Source organism: Carcharodon carcharias, chromosome 1 (genome assembly GCF_017639515.1).
Source record: "Carcharodon carcharias isolate sCarCar2 chromosome 1, sCarCar2.pri, whole genome shotgun sequence".
NCBI lineage: Eukaryota > Metazoa > Chordata > Chondrichthyes > Lamniformes > Lamnidae > Carcharodon > Carcharodon carcharias.
The window spans coordinates 74,656,011-74,673,608 of record NC_054467.1 but is presented as its reverse complement, the minus strand read 5'-3'; the positions used below and the strand labels follow the sequence as shown (position 1 = coordinate 74,673,608).

Here is a 17,598-nt window from a genome sequence, read left to right as displayed (position 1 = left end):
AAAGACAGTAAACATTTAATGAAACATGTCCTCTCATGTGACTCTGTCACATGAGATGGGACATGTTTTTAATTCCAAAATAAAGTTTTTATTTAATGTGTATTAGCTTTAGGAAACCTCAGCCTGCTCATGGATGAGGTTTCCTAAAAAAACGTAAAGGCCGCTTGGCCTTTTTGCCTGCCCGCCAACCGTTAGGTTGGACAGGCATGTAAATTTCAAGTTAATGAGGTTGTTAATGGCCTTAATATGCCTTCTAATTATCACCAGGCACGCAGCCAACTCCAGCGCGTGCCCGCTGAACGAAACATCGTGAGATTGTGCGATGACGTCAGGGTGCATGCCCGACATCATTGCACGTCATTTCACGCTTGGGTGTGTCAGGCGCGTGCCCGCATGCCCAGTGTAATATTCTGGCCTTTGTATAGTTGGAAAAGGCACAACGCCTGCACATGTTGTTTTTGTACGCAGAGGTCAGGGTCCTTCACATAAATATATGTAGCTTCTAGGAAGCATAACTGAGCTACCCGACTGATGACCTTAAATTGGTTGTTAATCGAGCTTGCAGTGTGGCTCATTTATGCTTGCTAGAAGCTACATATATTCATATGCAGGCCCTGTCTTCTGCTACTTATATTCAAGGTTGTTTCCTTTGAAATTTAGTATTCTTGTGGTTCTGTCCTGATGAGTGTAGATGAAAAGATTCAACAGCATGGCTTTTTTCAGCAATACACAAATGCTGTACAATCAAGTGATTATTTGTAATTAAGCTGTAATCATTACCTCCAAAATGTCTCTATTTGTTGGAATGCATTCAGGGCCATTTCAATGATTCACTCCCTAATTTGGTCACCACTGTTAATATTATTTCAATCAAACTCTCAGTAGCAGAAGTTCCCTTTCAAATTAAACCTGTTACTTTTACAAACCTCTTTCGACTGTCTACAACTTCCTTCCTCTGCTTCTTCCTCACTCTATGGTGATCTATAATGGATGGTCAACGTTGTTGCAGAACTCTTTTAGTCAGTTTACTGCACAGTGACTCAATTTGAGCACCACCTCAATAATCTCTGCCTCTCTTTCTCTCTCCCTCTCAAATTTTATGGGTTATTTCCCACTGTTGCCCCAGATGAAACTAACTTCTACAAAAACTGTGACATCAAATCACTCCATAGTAATATTGAGCTTCCAGATTGCCAATTTTGTATATAATCTACTTATTGTTAGCACTTACCATATTGCTCTGTTTCACTTTGCTGGTTCTATCAGCTTAAATTCACACCGCAAATTCAGTCAATTATTGTTGTCAAGACATTGGCACTCTTCTGGTTCAAGTGAAGTCCTTTCCTTCTGTATAGCCACCTCTTGATCCAAAATTATCTCCTAAAACCGCACAAACTTGAACGCCTTCTTCCAACCGGGGGCTTAGTTGCCCAATGTTCTCATACACATTGGTGGCGTGGAGCTCTACCTCTCTCTAACTGCCTCTCGATATACTCCTGTTGTCAGACTGCCTGTCAGACCACAAGTTTTCCAGCTCTGCACCAAGAAAACCAAAGCCATTGGCCTGGAAATTCGGACATGCACATGGGATGCGATCCCATGGTTTGAGATTTTTAAAATTTGAGCATCCCACCCTACCAAAATTGCTCTAGGAGACCCTTTCATGGTCTTGCCTGTCCCATCTGTAATGACCCCCAATCCACATCCTCTTCTGAATATTGTGATCCTTCTGACTCTGGCCTTTATTTACATCCTCCCCTCCCTTTCCCCACCATTCCTTCAGCTAAGCTTTCCGTCTTCATGCAATCTCTCTCTTCCTAGTTTGATATCCATTTCTTTTGCAATGCACCTTCAGGCATTTCTCTACATTAATCGCACTAAATAAATGCAAAATGTTATTCTTCCAGAAAAAAACTGAGCTTTAGAATGTTGTCAATTGGTTTCTTTCCTAACTCTCCATACTCCCTGTGCAACATCCCTCTGAAGCCCTACTAATGCTATCCATTTCTCCATTAGCAACAGCCACTCACTGCCATACTGCTTGCCCAATACTCTTAAAAGCACAGAACACTTTTGAAATCCTTTATCCTGACACCAAGAGGGAAGCATATAATTTGGAACTTTTAAGTTTGGCAGACATACCTATCCATCCTTCTGACCCTTGAGTCCCAATGTCTCATCCTCTGCTCACTGGCTCCCCAAGTAGCAATGTATTTTATATGGTTATCAATCCTAACATTTCTACCAGTATTCTCCATTCATTTAAAGACACCCTCTGGAGATTGATTCTTAATCTGCTCTTCATATTCCAAAAGGACAGTGATTTGATTTCAGCTTAGTGAGCTCACATCCTGAACATAAACGACCTGTTTACACCTTTTGTCTCTCTTTCCTCTTCTTTCAACATCTCTCAGTTCTTCCTTTTGCCACCCTGCTATCCAGTATAGCTGTGTTATTTTCCTCAGCTTTTAAATTGTGTAATGTAATATGTAGTTTCTCAAGTTTAATGATTTGCTGCTGAAATATAGTTCTTAATCACAATTATTCCATGGGCCTTCATTCCTCTTGTGCCTTACAGGTATACAATACATACTATTGTACTTCATGTATTTCAAAGGTTTATTTGTTGTATATATTCCTTGAAATATTACAGCATAATTTAGTTGTGTTTGTAGTTATGAGATCTTTTCATTAGGAAATCATATCATTAAAGTCCTATTATCACCTCACTTTCTATGAGATAATTAAGATCTAAAGTGACCAGCTAATGTTCCACAAAAAGGCACTATAATACTTTGTGCTGGTTTCTCCGGAATAGCTATACAACAATTATATACTTACATTGGCAATAATTCCTACGGGCAGTACGTAAGTTTTGCTATGAGCTCTACTAAGTTGAATGGCCTTTCCAAATACCATAATTATTGGGGATGAATTTGTCTAATTTGTCTGTCATAACTTTGGCAGAGGAGCTACAGATAGCTCAGAAAACAACAGAAATAGCTCCATTCATGGCAACTATTCTCCAAAGAACAGACTTTCAGCAAAAGCCAATGCTATAACAATTACTTGCTTCAAATTGGAGTTGGTTAAAAATTTGGTGACAGTGAGATTGAAGATTATAGGAACAATTATGGACCAAGATGAAATAATATTCCATAGACCCTGTTGATGGTTGAGGCTTCTCATACTTAACTTACATCAGCCCAAATACCCCATCTACCTTGTTCCAAGTAAAATTTCATCTGCTTTTAAGCTTGTAAAGTACCGTTATTTGTGCAGCTTACCTTCACATATTCTTCGTACCAAGCTGATTTCATAATGTTTAAAATCTTCATAAGAACGGACAGGAATCATGAACGTGTGGCTTCCTGCTATTCGCAGGAGTGATGTTGCCTGAGCATCTGCCACTCCCAGCACTAATACGGTAATCCCATTGTGTCTCAGCTGCTCAGCATCAGGAACAACATCATCTGAACTCTGTCCATCAGTAATCATCACTACTATCTTGTGGATTCCTGGCCTTGCTCCCTTCTGGACACTTAAAGTATCCTCTAGTATATATTTAAGTGCTTTCCCAGTGTGAGCACTCCCATCCAGAAATGGGCCAGAGCTGATTGCCCTTTTAATTTTTCCTTCGCTGTCATAGGAATCCAAGTTAAAGAGAGTTCGGGGTTTATTGCTGTAGATCACCATAGCAACCTGTGTAAGATCTCTGTCAATATCAAATTGTGAAATAATGTTCCTCACAAATCCTTTAATTTGACGAAAATTCTGTCTTCCAACATTACCAGAAGCATCCACGGTAAATACTAGATCTAAAGGCTTGGAAAAACAACCTGTAAAATAATAAAGTCACACAACACTGACATATTCTAATTTATATTCCATCATATCAGAAAATGTTACCTTTTGATATGTCTGTGAATCTCTGTAAACTCAATTAGGTTTACAATACCATTGAAAGCACTTCATGCATGATTCTTTACTTTCCAGCTCTGTTACAAGCCCAACAGTGACAAAAATTTCAAACAAAGGATGTCTTTGGATTCTTCATATTTTGGCAGAATTCTTGCAACACTCTAATTTTCAAACAATTTTCTAGAAGCAAATTTGGAAGTGTTAATTGTCAGTATTGTCGATCCTATAGATCCTACAGGGACACAAGAGGTAACGGTGTGGAAGCAGGATGAGAATCTAGTGCAGGTGATTCTCTGGCTATGATTGGTCATGCCCAGTAATAAACTTTCAGTCAATGCTTTTAAAAAACTGGACACAAACAAGCTGTTAATATGGCTGCTGAAAATCACGTGACATTTGTCATTTGGCCTACATACAGTATCAAGTCTCCAGCGAATACACAATTAAATATGGACATAGGTGAGGATACTTCACAGCCATTTGTGGAATTCACACATCTCATTATTTAAGGATTGGCCAACACCTAAAGACTATGGAGTTTCCAGGCTGCCTGTCTCCATGTTTCATACTGGACAAAAGAGAAGATTGAAACTCAAAGACCATTATCAACTTCCCATTGTATCACGATGGCCTCCTTCATCCAAACTACAGTGGGTGGGTTTCAGAAGTGTTAAGTGTTGTGACATCAAATCTAGGTTCAGGGACTGCATCCTTATACCTCTAGAACCAGCAGATCATCATAGCCATCATTTATCAGCCAGTCTGAGAACACAATTCTGAAATTAGGTGCAAGTCATCAATCAGCCATGGTACTTAAACTGTTCCAGTTTCAAAGTTCACCTGAGAATCAACCTCCTAGATATTCAACTACAAGAAACCTCACAACCTGCTGTGATCTCTTTCCTTTACAAGACCCTCAATTCAATTTTAAATAATTGAATCCATTCAAGAAACAACAGGCCTGTCACACAGGAGACCAGAAATTGTAAATCAAAGACTGAAGAGTGCGCTATCTTTATCTGCATCCAAAATATGTGTGTGTGTGTGCGTGTAATGGGGTGTGTGACATTGTGTTAACTTGGGGTAAGTATGTGAGAATAAACAATCTGTATTTTACACACACACGAGCTTGCTACTTAATTATTTAATTGGAATACACATCGCATTCCATAAAAAATATACTGATTATGGGCAGTAAAAGAGCAAATACGTTAGATAAGTAAAAATACAACCAGATGATAGCAGTCTTATCCAGCTGGTCAACAATGAGGAGGCATTGGAAAAGGATAGTGTGGTCAAATGTGACAACAGCTGCAGACAGGACAAGGAGGATAGTTTACCCCGGTCACAGTCATAAAGAATGGCATTTGTGAATTTTATATGAGGTATTTTGGTACTGGGACAGGGACGGAAACCTGATTGGAGGGATTCAAACACGGTGTTCTGGGAAAGAGGGGCACAAATTTGGGAGGCAAAATAGGTTCAAGGTCCTGGGGTGGAGATGAGGGCCGGACCAGGAGGAATGGCCAAAGTAAGAGAGAGAAAAGCCCACGATATTCCGATCCTGAGACACTGAGATCTGTTGACGACTTTGTAAGGAGTGGCATCTCTGCTTGCCCAAAACAAGGCCATTAGGATTTGTTGCACTGCTCCCACGTAGCTGGGCTGATCACCGGTGGTCCATACAATGATAAGGCCAAACATAACAGCCAATCAAAAGGCAGAGTGGCCCACCCGCATTCTCTTTATGGGTTTAGCAGCATCACCCTTCTTCATTGTGGTATGTATGACGTCTTAGGGGAGCAGTCCCACTACACTCACTAACAGAATATCAACTCCTCTCCCCCCGAAGGTAAGCTACTCAGCCAACAAAACAGAAGATAAAAGCAACAGCTTGCATTTAGATACAGAAGTGTTATCAAACATAATTTGACACAGAGCCACATTAGGAGGTGCCAAAAGCTTGATCGAGGAAATAGATTTTAAGTCTTAAAGGAGGAAACAGGTAGAGAGGCATAGAAGATTAAGGAGGCTATTTCAGAGCTTTGGGTTTAGGCAGCATTAGGCAGGGCACCAATGGTGGAGTGATTAAAATCAGACTTGTACAAGAGGCCAGAATTGGTGGAGTGTGGAGATCTCTGGGTTGCTCAAGGTTACAGGGATAGGGAGGAGCGAGGACATGGAGATATTTCAAAGTAAGTATGTGAGTTTTAAAATTGAGTCTTTGCCAGACCGGGGCCCATGTAGGAGAGTGAGCACTGTAGGCAACAGATAAGCGGGACTTGGTGTGAGTTAGGATATGGGCAGCAAGTTAAGGTAAGCTCAAGTTTATGGGGAGTGGAAGCTGGGAGGACGGCACTGGAATAATTAAGTCTGGAGGTAACAAAGGCATGGGAGGGGACCTTTAGCAGCAAATGACCTGGGGTAGGGGCAGGCAATGTTACAAAAGTGCCCAGCAGAGGACCACCATCACTGAGGGGTTGTATTCAGGTGAATCACTGAGCACTAGTGAGAATGCAAAGTAGGAAAGAGGAGCAGTGCTATTCCTCCAATGGAAAGGGAAAATATGGTCACCTTGTCTGAGGAACACAGGAACCCAGATCTCAGAGGAAATATTCAAGAGAACCAAACTCGTGTGCAGGCAGGGGAGATAGTTCCCTCACATATCGTTGAGATGATAGGTAAGTGGAAGAAGTCCACGGCCTGCATCTCCAACTTACTGCAGTAAATTTCTGCAGCCTTGGTCTTTTAAGAGCATCTTGGATCCCAATAAGTAGAAGCGTGCTGACCACCACCCTGGTAAAAGTGGGACCAACCTGGGGTATCCAGGGATTGGTTACAGTTTGGACTGCCAAAAACAATTAACTAATCCAGATGCATCTCTATTTGTGCAGATTCCTGCCTTAGACAGTCAAATTAGACAGCTCGTCACTGACCCCAAAATGCACTGTGGGATCACTGCCAGAGATCACCAGTGGCCACCATCTGGCATAATTGCAGGATTGCAGTCTGTGGATTTCCAGGACTTTAACTTTTTTTTTAAAAGGTCAAAGCAAAAGCTATTAGGTTTGGGGCTAAATGTTACATCACCTCATACCGCCAGAAGGGCTTTGCAGGCAGCCACTGGCATATCAGAAAGCTTCCTCCATAGTAGTTTTCTCTATGTATGAAAGGTAGTGTCTCGAGACTTTTACTTTAGACTTTTTTTAACTTCGCACTGGACTTTACTTAAGATATTATGAGAATATATATGCACATTCATACCCATTGAATTTCCAGATGCAGCATTAGATTTGGGTATAAGATACTTTCCACAGTGGGTTCAGATTTGGTAAGATTATCTTTTGTCGTCTTAATGTCCAAACCAAGTGCATCTTTTGCAGTTGCCCCTAATTAAAATAGCCCACGCCTCATTTCTGCTGCAGCAAGTCACCTCACCATCCACACACCCAAACCTTGCCCCGGAGTTAAATTCTGTGCTAAAATGCACATTATTAGACTCCAACCAACAAGAGAACAATGAAACTTACCAGGTGTGTTAAATCCACATATTTTTGAACTGAGCTCCGAAACCTTACTGTAGAGTTCCTGGGGATCATTATATGCAAATGCCAGCTGAAAGTCTCCAGCTATGTGGTTTAGTTGATTTATTATACGTTTCTTTCCAACAGACAGAATAAATATTTCCTTCTCTTTAGCGTGGTGCGCAGGGAGTATCACTGAGTCATGAGATTTAGAATTGGAAAACACCACAAGAACATGCGGAACATCCACTCTGGAGCCTTCACTGAAACCATTTTCAGCTATATAATGCAGAGCCTTCCCTGTCAAAGTGTTACCTCCATTAAAGGGTATGTCATCTATTGCTTTTATCAAGTCATTGAAGTCACTATACTGTCCCAAGCCAATCTCGATGCAAACATTGTCACTATACTGAGCAAACCCCACTAAGAGTCTCGCTGAAGAAGTCATGATGGATCGAAGAAGTCTTTTAGAAAATGCTTTAGCTTGAAGGAATCCTTCGAGGCCCATGTTCCATGATCCATCCACCAAAAACATCAAGTTAACAGAACAGTCTTTAATGCCAGCAGGTACTGCATTGGGAATGTAAATACATTGCTTCATGAACACAAAGCTTTGAAATGGTACATTCCACTGAGTGAATTGTTTTAGTCAGATACTTACTCAGGTATCTGTTTCCAGCTGTAGAACAAAACAATAAAAGATAATTAGCGAAGGAAAGTGTTTATTAAGATTGATACTGTTGGTATTTGTGTAGATTTCTAGCAACCTTAGTCCCCCTATGAAATATAATCTGTAAGGGGGTATTAATAGTACAAATATTAAACAATGTAATTCTCAACTATAAACTTGACATTCCGTACGTCCTGTTTTTGTTTATTTAACCAACCTCCACTTTGTCAGAGAACCACTACTGATATCTCCATCAATACTCTGGGTTTATTTCAGATCACTTGACTAACTGGTGCTATTGACAAACCTTAGGGGCACCCTCATTCACGCTGGCCAGGTTTTACTGGCTACAGATAAGGATGTTCCTGTTACCTTTGAAACACCGAGCACTACTCTGCATGCTCAGATATGTGTACCATGTACGCACATAGTAGGATTTCAAATCTTAGAATAAGAGCACCTGATGTATGAAGCCTATTTTGCCTAACTGAATGCAAGCTAAATAAATGGGTGACTGGCTCTGACACCAAGAGACATGATTTCAAATGCACATCATCATTTTCTGTGCTATATGTATTCTTTTTATACTGCAGCTAACGATCTCTGAAACTAAGGTAACAAAGGGCCCCACTTCTGGGTTTCCCAATTAATCACAGGGTGAGGGGGTAGAACGTTATGGCCCTTCCTGCCAGTGGGAATTTCCGGTCCTGCTGAAATCAATGGGTTTTTGAATGGCTCGTCGCATTTATGGCACCGCCCCCACTGCGACGGAGCCATAAAACTCTGCCCAGGGCATGAGAGACAGGGTTAGAATGGCCGAATTCTATGGCCTGAACTTTTGCTCCTGGGTTGGAAGCACAGAGTCAGGACAATTCCCGGCTCTGCAAACATGACTGAGGAAGGCAGGACTTTTGGTTCCTGGGGGAGGGGGAAAATGGGAGTCGTGGTGGGTGATCCTGGAACGAGTGAGGAGGATGCCGAATGCAGGTGCAGGTTGGGAGGAAGACCTGTCTCGGTGCACCGGCAGTGCAAAGTTTTAAAAAACAATAAAAAGTGAAACAGCCCTCTGGCCCTCACCCCCTCACCCACTCCTCATGCCCCATCCATGCCACCTCATGGCTGCCACCCACCTCCACGGTCCCTCATACCCTCCATGCAACCTATGCCCCTCTACGCACCCCCCTCCCATGGCCCCTCATATCCTCCATGCCAACTTATTCTCCTCTACCTATCCCCCATGGCCCTTTATAGCCCTTATGCCAACTTAGTGCCAACCCATGACTCCCCACCAATTACCCTTTGCCGTTACACCTACCATGCAAACTCATCCAATATCCACCATGGGCAGATCTCAGGACCCATGCTGAGATGAGATAAAATAAAGTTCTTAAGTGTCTATTGAAGAATTCACTATTTCAAAAGAAAACACTCTCATTGAGAAAAACTCATTTACTACATTTAACTTCCTTTAATCCCCGATAAAAACAGCCATTGGAATTCATAGTCCACTTCAAAGTATCTATAACCACTTGGAGCTGTCAATCAAACTGAACTGAGAGGCATCCACTGTGATAATGGAAAGTTGTGAAATCAGTCTTGCGGTCCTAATCGAGTAATGATAACCTTCAGGCTTATGTCAACAAGCAGAGTAAAATAGCAAGCACTATTTTTTTAAAACATTGCAGACAGTCTTTTTCAAATATTTAAAGGGCAGGAGTTTTAAATGCCTTGGCACCTTGACAATTCCTTTGGTCAGTTCTTTTGGACAGTTCCTGTGAACGTGACAATTTACTGAACTTGGCAGTTCCAATGAATCTATGCACTTTTTATGTACATTCATGTCTGCTTTTAACCAACCAACCTGCTTACCTCTCCTAAAGGGTATCTGACCTCCTCTAAAGGCTTCCCAGGACCATATCTAAAAGTGTACCATACCTCTCCAAAAGAGTACCCTACCTATCTAAGCAAGTCTGCAAAGTTTATACATGCATTTACCAGGTCTAATATATACATGTCGTGTTTCTCACTCCTAGCTGACGAAAATCTGACATGACTGAAGATAGCTGCTGTTTTATATGGACTCCCATTATCGAACCATAGATGTGCAATTTGGAAACTGCCCCCATCCACACCAGCTGCCCCCTCCACCCCACTAAAATGGTGGGTGCAGTATTCAGGGCCAGAACTTGCGGATCAGGGCCTCAGCAGCCATTCTTGTAACAATGGAGAAACTTTCTGTCTTTATGAAAATTCAAGCCTACGTTGCTTCCTGAGGTTTCAGCAACCACAGGAATGGAAAACCAGACCTGTGAAATCTCCCCGCCCATCCCAGGTCTCTGAACCTGTGCATTGGTGAAATCACACTCTCAGAACAAGTGCAATGAGTGCAAGCCTTTCACATAGGCAGCCCAGCAGTTATACAGTTTCGCATTTTGAACGCTGTCATTCCTGTGTTGGGGTCATTGCCTCCTTGGAGCTAGATATCTGTATCCATCCCCTTTGTACTATAGAGCAGCATGTGGCTAAGGAGAAGGCAGCTAGTGCTGTTGGTCTGGTTGTGCCTGTGGTTCCTCATTAGAGGTGCAAGATAAAGCAGCATAAGCTGCTCCCAAGTTGCAGTGAAGGTTGAGAGAAGGGAAGTGCAGATCAAGATGAGTAGGTCAAATGACTTTCAGAAAGTTGGAAATCACCTGTAAATCTGTGAATCACACTCTCAGAACTAGTGCTGTGAGGGCAAGCCTTTCACATAGGCAGCCCAGCAGCTATGCGGTTTCACTATTTGAAGGCTGTCAAGCCTGTCAGTTTCATTGAACAATGGCTCCCCACTATGTCCTCACCTTGATGATCCTGGTAAGTTCCACACAGCTCAGGGAACCTGTTCTCTGGCTGTTAAAACCAGAATGTTGGGTTAAATTCACAATGAATTCCTACTTAAATATTGAAATTACTTACCCAACAGCTCCACGTGGATTTCCCACTCACATCCAATCTTGTGCTATTTAAACTGAAGGTGGGTGTGATCCATGCAGGTTTCTGACCCACGGCCATTCTCAGGGCTTTAACCATCCCTGCCCACACCTGAACCCTCCTCCCCTTGGCAGTTAAAATTAAAATTCTGTCCAAAATGTTTGAATTTGTAGAATCATTTTCAGACTGAGACTCTGAAATTTTATTGTTATCCATTGCTGAGAACCGTGTCCAATGCTGGCATGTAACAGTGTCATTTAAATATCGGAAGGGGGGGTTGCGCGGGTTGGTGGGGAATGGGTGGGGCTAATGGGAGTATGAGCACTGTGAAGCATCTGCCTTGAAACGACCAGGAATTGGCGCCAAACCACTCTAATGGCAGCACTGAATCCTGGGAAGGACAGAACAGAAAATGCCCAGAATTGCTGCTAAGAGAGACGGGATTGATTACCTGCTTCCCACTCAGTCTTGTGGCCTTTGCTAGAACCACAATATCATGCAGGTCAGCTCTCAGCAGAGGACTGCTGGAATGAATAGTGCTGTAATTGGTGGAATTCCTCAGTTAGCCCGGGAATATCCTGGGGACCCCAAGCTGTGGGAGAAGTGTCAGAGAAACTTGGCTGTTCACCTGAGCAGAATTTTATTTAAATGGGATGGAAACTTAAGACAAGAGCCAGCTGGAGCTCTGACGAAACTCCAGGAAAGGGGCCACTATCTCACCAGGCCAATGCAATCAATCCTGGAGACTGGTTACCTTCTTAAAATCCCTGAGAAGCTAGCAATTAAAATATTATAAGTTATAGTGCAGGATGAAGTGTTTCGTCTATGACAATAAACTTCATAATTTTTTAAGAGGAGGGAAATAGGCCCAAACATGCTTGTTATTATTTCTGGGATCAGATCTACCTACCAGTTCTCACACTATGTCCTTCAATCCATTTTCTCTCCTGAAACATGTATAATTGTCCCTTGACCCCTTTCAAACACTTCACTTCTCTGATGTTATTTGCTGCCGTATTTCACAAAGTTAATACATTCAGCTCACCACCACCTTCTCAAGTGCAATAAATGCTGGCCTAGCCAGCAATGCCCACATCCCATGAATGAATTAAAAAAATCTCAAATGAAAATTCACATAATTGAAAATAAAGTGCAAGCCCTTTGTTCAAGATCTTATAATATGAACTTACTACAGTGTTTGTCCCCTCCATAACCAAGAGGACACAAACAGTTGTACTCATCCACATTCTCTGTAACACAGGTTCCTCCATTACGACATGGAGCTGAATCACAGGGATCTACAATACACAGAAAAGAGTAAAAATCACATTTCATATTGTAGTACTGTACCTGTAAAAGACATGAAAAGAATGGATTAGCACTAAAATTATAAATATGCAAACATTATAGTCATTTCAGATATGTAATAAATGTTTGGTTTGTTCAAAGGCGCAGGAATTTATCAGAAGTATTGGGATGCATAGAGAATAGGGAATATTTGCCACAGTAAAAACAAAGATAACATTCTCACATAAGCAGGAAATGCTGGGAATATTAACCTGCTGAGGATTTCCAGCATTTTCTGTTCATATTCCAAACTTCTAGCATCCACACAATTTTGCCTTTTCCATAAAATTTATCCTCGCCATTGAAGACTGACTCCTTCAAAATATTTTCGCCTCTCTTTGGGCCTCCCCATATCTCACATCTTCCCTGGTCAAGCAAATGGACATGAACTCTGTTTCCAACATCCACCAATGTAACTCTGAAACCGAGTGTACATGTGAAATCTGAGGTTTTCTGTCCACATTGATCATATCTCCCTTGCTGCCCTCCATTAAACAGCTCCTGAAGATGCTGCAGCTGAGATAACTTGAAGCAGAAGATAAATGGGCCAAGGTTGACATTCACACATTCTACTGAATATTCCAGACATTTACTTTGCTCAATGGTATCTTTATTAATCTCACTATAATTAAGTGACAAGTTCCTCATTCTCATCTAAGCTCAATTACTGTAGTAAGGGGCTGGATATTACACTTGCCCACTGGTGGGTTTGAAGGTGGAGTCTTGTTAAATCTACCCACCCATCTCTGTCCCTGCTTCAATTTTACTGGCAGTGAGGGTGGCGTCGGTTGGCATGCCCACCTCTGGGCCAATTGAATACCTTAAGTGGGCAGTTAATGCCCACTTAAGGTCCTCCATCTCTTGCTGTTGGGATTTGATGGAGATGGGAAAGGCCTGTGATAAGCAGTCAGTCCCCGCACAGGCTGGGAGCGAGCAGGGTAGTGGACCCCCTTAACAGCCCCGCTTAGGTCAATCAGAGGATGCCTCCCCCAAGATGTTCCCCTCCAGGATGCCCTCCCAAACACCACTGGCTTCTCAAACTCTGAGACCACCAGGCCCCTCAACCCCTTCGCTGGGGCCTGCCAGCTTGGCACCCGGTGAGGTCCCCAAACACTGACCCAAGTCCCAATCCAATGTCTCACGCCTCTGTCCCCAAGTGCTTGGAGAGCAGCTGACCATCCGGCAGCTCTCTGAGGCAGGATTTCCTAACGTAGAAGGGCAGAAATCCTGCCTCCAGCCTATGAATGCCCATGGCCGCTAAATGGTTGCAAGGAAGCTGGTGTTCCCCTCGGCTGGCTCCCCCCCCAACTCTTTAGCCAGGGGTTCAGGGGTGGGAAGCGGTTGGGGGGTGGGGGGGGGTGGGGGGGGGGGCGGTGGAATCCACAACTTCATATGATTCAGCCCCAGGAATGAAGCAGATGCTCATTACTCCCTGCAGGAAGAAAGGGGAAGGCAGAAGACAAGTCATTCAAGATACATTCATGCAGCATTTATTAGGCAGCTGCAAAGTGACAATGTTGTCTTTTTTATCCCAATGAAACCTAAAAAGATGGAAAGTAAAAAAAAAATCATCTAATGAAAAAACAGCAGGGCAACTTGATACTTGTAAAGTATAGAGTAATACTTCACACAGGATCTCTAATTTCCTGCTGTAACTTTAGCTGAAGATTGGAAGAGCCTACAGAAATTCCAGGAAGATATACTTACCTGGACAGAGGGTGCGGTAACAGCGGCTTTGAATCTGACTGTATGTTCTTTTCCAGCTGAATGGATGAAAAAATCCAACCATTAAAACAAAGCAGCCACATTTCTCAGTGATTTTTTAAAAAACTGCCACTGTGCTATACATTCACCTCTTTGCCATGATGGCATTGCCATTTCAAATTGATATATATGCAATAAATCAACCAGCTGGTATCTCACTATTGTGTGGTAAAGCTGAATTTCCCAACATAATACTTTAGGGCCTTGCCTTACGGAGCTAAGATTAAGCCATGCATTATAAATGTAGTCAAAAAGACTGTCCTGACAGATGTTACTACATATAGTGACCAATGTAAAGATTTGTAGATTAATGTTTGGCAATAATCGTAATGAACATAACTGTAACAGTCCCTTAGCAGGATTGTGATTATTTATTGGGCTGGAAGGGATACAATGCAGAGCAAATTATTTTGAACATTGTTTTCCTTATGAAAGGTTCTTCCATTTCTCATGTCAGTGTTAACATGCAAAGGAGAAGAAAGGTTTTATGCATGTATGTACATGTTTGCATGTTCCTGAGTAAATGTGTGCCCAAGGTGTGTACATGCATGTAAGCAATGTGAGGATGCCTGGTGACATCCCCCACCACCATTCTTTCCATCAAGTGTCCTGTTCACGTGTTACAAATGATGACTGTTGATGAACTGTCACAAAATATCAGTCGTGATTGAGAGCAGAACAAACTGACAAGTAGAAAGGACAGAAGGTAGTCATAGGTTTTCCATGTCGTTTTGTGCTGTCATTTGTGCCTTTCCAGCAGATGTAGTTTCCAAGGTATTTCTTCTCAGCGTTGACTGTGGTTCTCTGGCAAAACCGTGATACCACCTTGCAGGCTGGAAAATCAGAGGATCAAACATTTAAATGTTTATAAATTTGGCAGTGAACTTTAAAGACAAGTCGTCGTGAAAGAAAATCACACTGGCTCTGAAATTATTAGTCATGTTTTACAGGGTTGCCTTCATTCAAACCAGAGTTGAAAAGTAGAAGTTTTTGAAAAGATCATGGGCAGAATTTTGCCCTTGGCACGCGGGGTCAGTGGGGGTGGGCGGGGGCAGTCGGGAAGCCAACAGCTGCCCGCGATTGGCAGCGCTCTGTGATTTTGCGCGGGTGGGCCAATTAAGGCCTGCCCAGCATGATATGCTGGGCAGCCCTGAGCGGCAGCCCTCAGTGCTGCCTGTGCGGGTGGGGGACACAGAGTCTTGTGACTCTGTCACATGAGCAGGGACATGATTTTCATTAAAAAATAAAGTTTTTATTTTATTTGTATTTGCTTTTGGAGACGTCATCCTGCCCGTGGATGAGGTTTCCAAAAAATGCAAAGGCCACTTGGCCTTTTCGCCTGCTCACCAACCATTAGGTTGAACGGGCAGCGAAAAATTAAAGTCCATTAATAACTTAATGGCCTTAATAGGCCCTTTAATTGTCGGCAGGCATGCGCCCTCCGACTGAACTAGCGCACGACTGCATGTTGACATCGGCAGGCTCGGCTGATGTTACCACACGTCATTTCACGTTCGGTCAGGCTCTGACCCATCAAATTATCTAGCGCAGGGCTTCCCAAACTGTGGGTGACAGTGTGCCATAATTTTGGGGTTGTGAGCTCCAAGGCAGCAATGGCTGCTGTGGAGCTCCGACTGAGTGCTACAGCTGTGAGGCCCCTTTAATGCCTCACTTTTTTTAATGGTGGGCATGGCTAAACTGACTGACCTTTGAGGCCTGATTCCTGCTCCCAAAAAGCCAATGTCATGTCCATAAGATATGAATGAGTTCATATACTGTTTAAATCAAGCCTTCCTTTCTGCTTATTTAAAAATGGACTTTGCTGGACTAAAAACATGGCTGCTACAGGTCACATGATTTGCAAGTTGGCTACAGTTCTGGAAACTTCTAACAGTAATTACAAGATAAAGCCCAACTCTCATCCTCGTGGAATCTCACACCAATCATTGTGTGGATGCATGACAATCAATAAAACAAGGGACTAGCAGATGGTCTGTTTCCCCAGCCTTGACTTATAACAAAGGGAGAGCCATCAAAACTCGTTATACCCATAGAGGCACTAATAAACACCATCTACCTCCTAAGGCAAAGAACAGATCTTTACTAGAGGCATAGAAGCTGACTGTTACCCTGAAAGTGACTTATCAATGGGCAACCCCACATGACCTAAGCTCCTTTGGCTTTTGGAAAGTTTAAATGTTACATTCCTGGATTCCCAAGTCAGTCTGCCATTAACATCCATCCTGTCAACACCAAAGCCAGGCTGACAATTAAGCCTACCTCAAGTCTAAACCTCCTTGAAGCATTGGTTCTCTGGAAGATTCCTGCCGGTGCCTGTTGAGCAGACCAAGTCTCTATATATCAACCTCATCTTGCTGCGCCATCACCAACTTTGAAGGAATTCAACAACTCCTACTTTCAGTGAGCTGCACCCGCCAGAACTTTAACTCCAATGTCAAGGAACCCTCACTGGACTCAGACATTTACATAAATTAATATGCATATCTGGTTTTTTTTAAGCTATTCCAACTTGTAAAACTCTTATCTTTCCTATTTCCTTCTTGTGTGCGTGTATGTAGTTGCAATGACCATCCCCAGGGTTTGAATGTGTGAATAAACAATGCTTCTGATTTAATCCTAAAGAGACTTTGCTGTGAGTCACTTTAAAATTGTCTTTACAAACAGAAGGTTTGGGGAAACATGCCACAGCCTAGTTCAAAAATTAAAATACCCCTGCTTACAGACAGACGGTGAGAAAAATAAAGATGGTCCATTTGCCTCTCTCCCCTGCCTGTAACACCAGTGAAAAAGTAGGTGTTTATTATTTTTAAACCCTGCAGTTTAAACAGCACGCTCTGCCCAACCATCATGGGGTCACAACAATTTACAAGCTTCAAAATGGGGTGGGAAAAATCTTGGGATCTAGTTTGGGCACTGATCTAGCTCCCTCCAATGTCTAGGTTCCATTTCAGCAATCCTATCGTCCGCAAGTTATCTGACTCCACCAGTGCTGCTTCAATTCCCTGCCCTCCACACCCCTACCCCCATCCCACGAAAAAAATCACAAGAACTAAAAAGGGTCAGCAAACCCCAGAGTTAAAATCAATCATTGCATTTTATGTTATGGTGTGAGAGTCACCAAGCTTCTGCTGGGGAAAAGAATATTGAAGTTTGCATAGTTCTTCAACTCGAACTCATGTGCATCTACTGGAATGAATCAAGAATCTGAATGTTGATAAGAGTATATAAGGCTCATGTACAATCATTTGGGAGTCACTTTTAAATGGCATAAGTAAACACCAGGAAGAATGGTTTGAGAAATGGCTATTTGACTCATCACACCCTATTATGGATTTACCTATCCAACTAATCTCTGGATTATACAGGCACAGCCCAGTACAGCAG

At 42.5% G+C, this 17,598-nt stretch overlaps 1 protein-coding gene across 1 annotated transcript in view; it reads right to left on the bottom strand.

Moving 5' to 3' along the window:
- LOC121272700 (von Willebrand factor A domain-containing protein 2-like) overlaps positions 1-17,598 on the bottom strand; it is a 39,129-nt gene that overhangs the window by 3,774 nt on the left and 17,757 nt on the right. The window contains exons 9-15 of the mRNA XM_041179487.1: positions 14,882-15,026; positions 14,137-14,192; positions 12,273-12,380; positions 8,107-8,124; positions 7,452-8,015; positions 3,288-3,839; positions 1,232-1,266 (exon numbers count right to left, since the gene is read on the bottom strand). Coding sequence (XP_041035421.1) covers positions 1,232-1,266; positions 3,288-3,839; positions 7,452-8,015; positions 8,107-8,124; positions 12,273-12,380; positions 14,137-14,192; positions 14,882-15,026 — 1,478 coding nt within the window. The remainder of the gene's footprint in view (positions 1-1,231; positions 1,267-3,287; positions 3,840-7,451; positions 8,016-8,106; positions 8,125-12,272; positions 12,381-14,136; positions 14,193-14,881; positions 15,027-17,598) is intronic.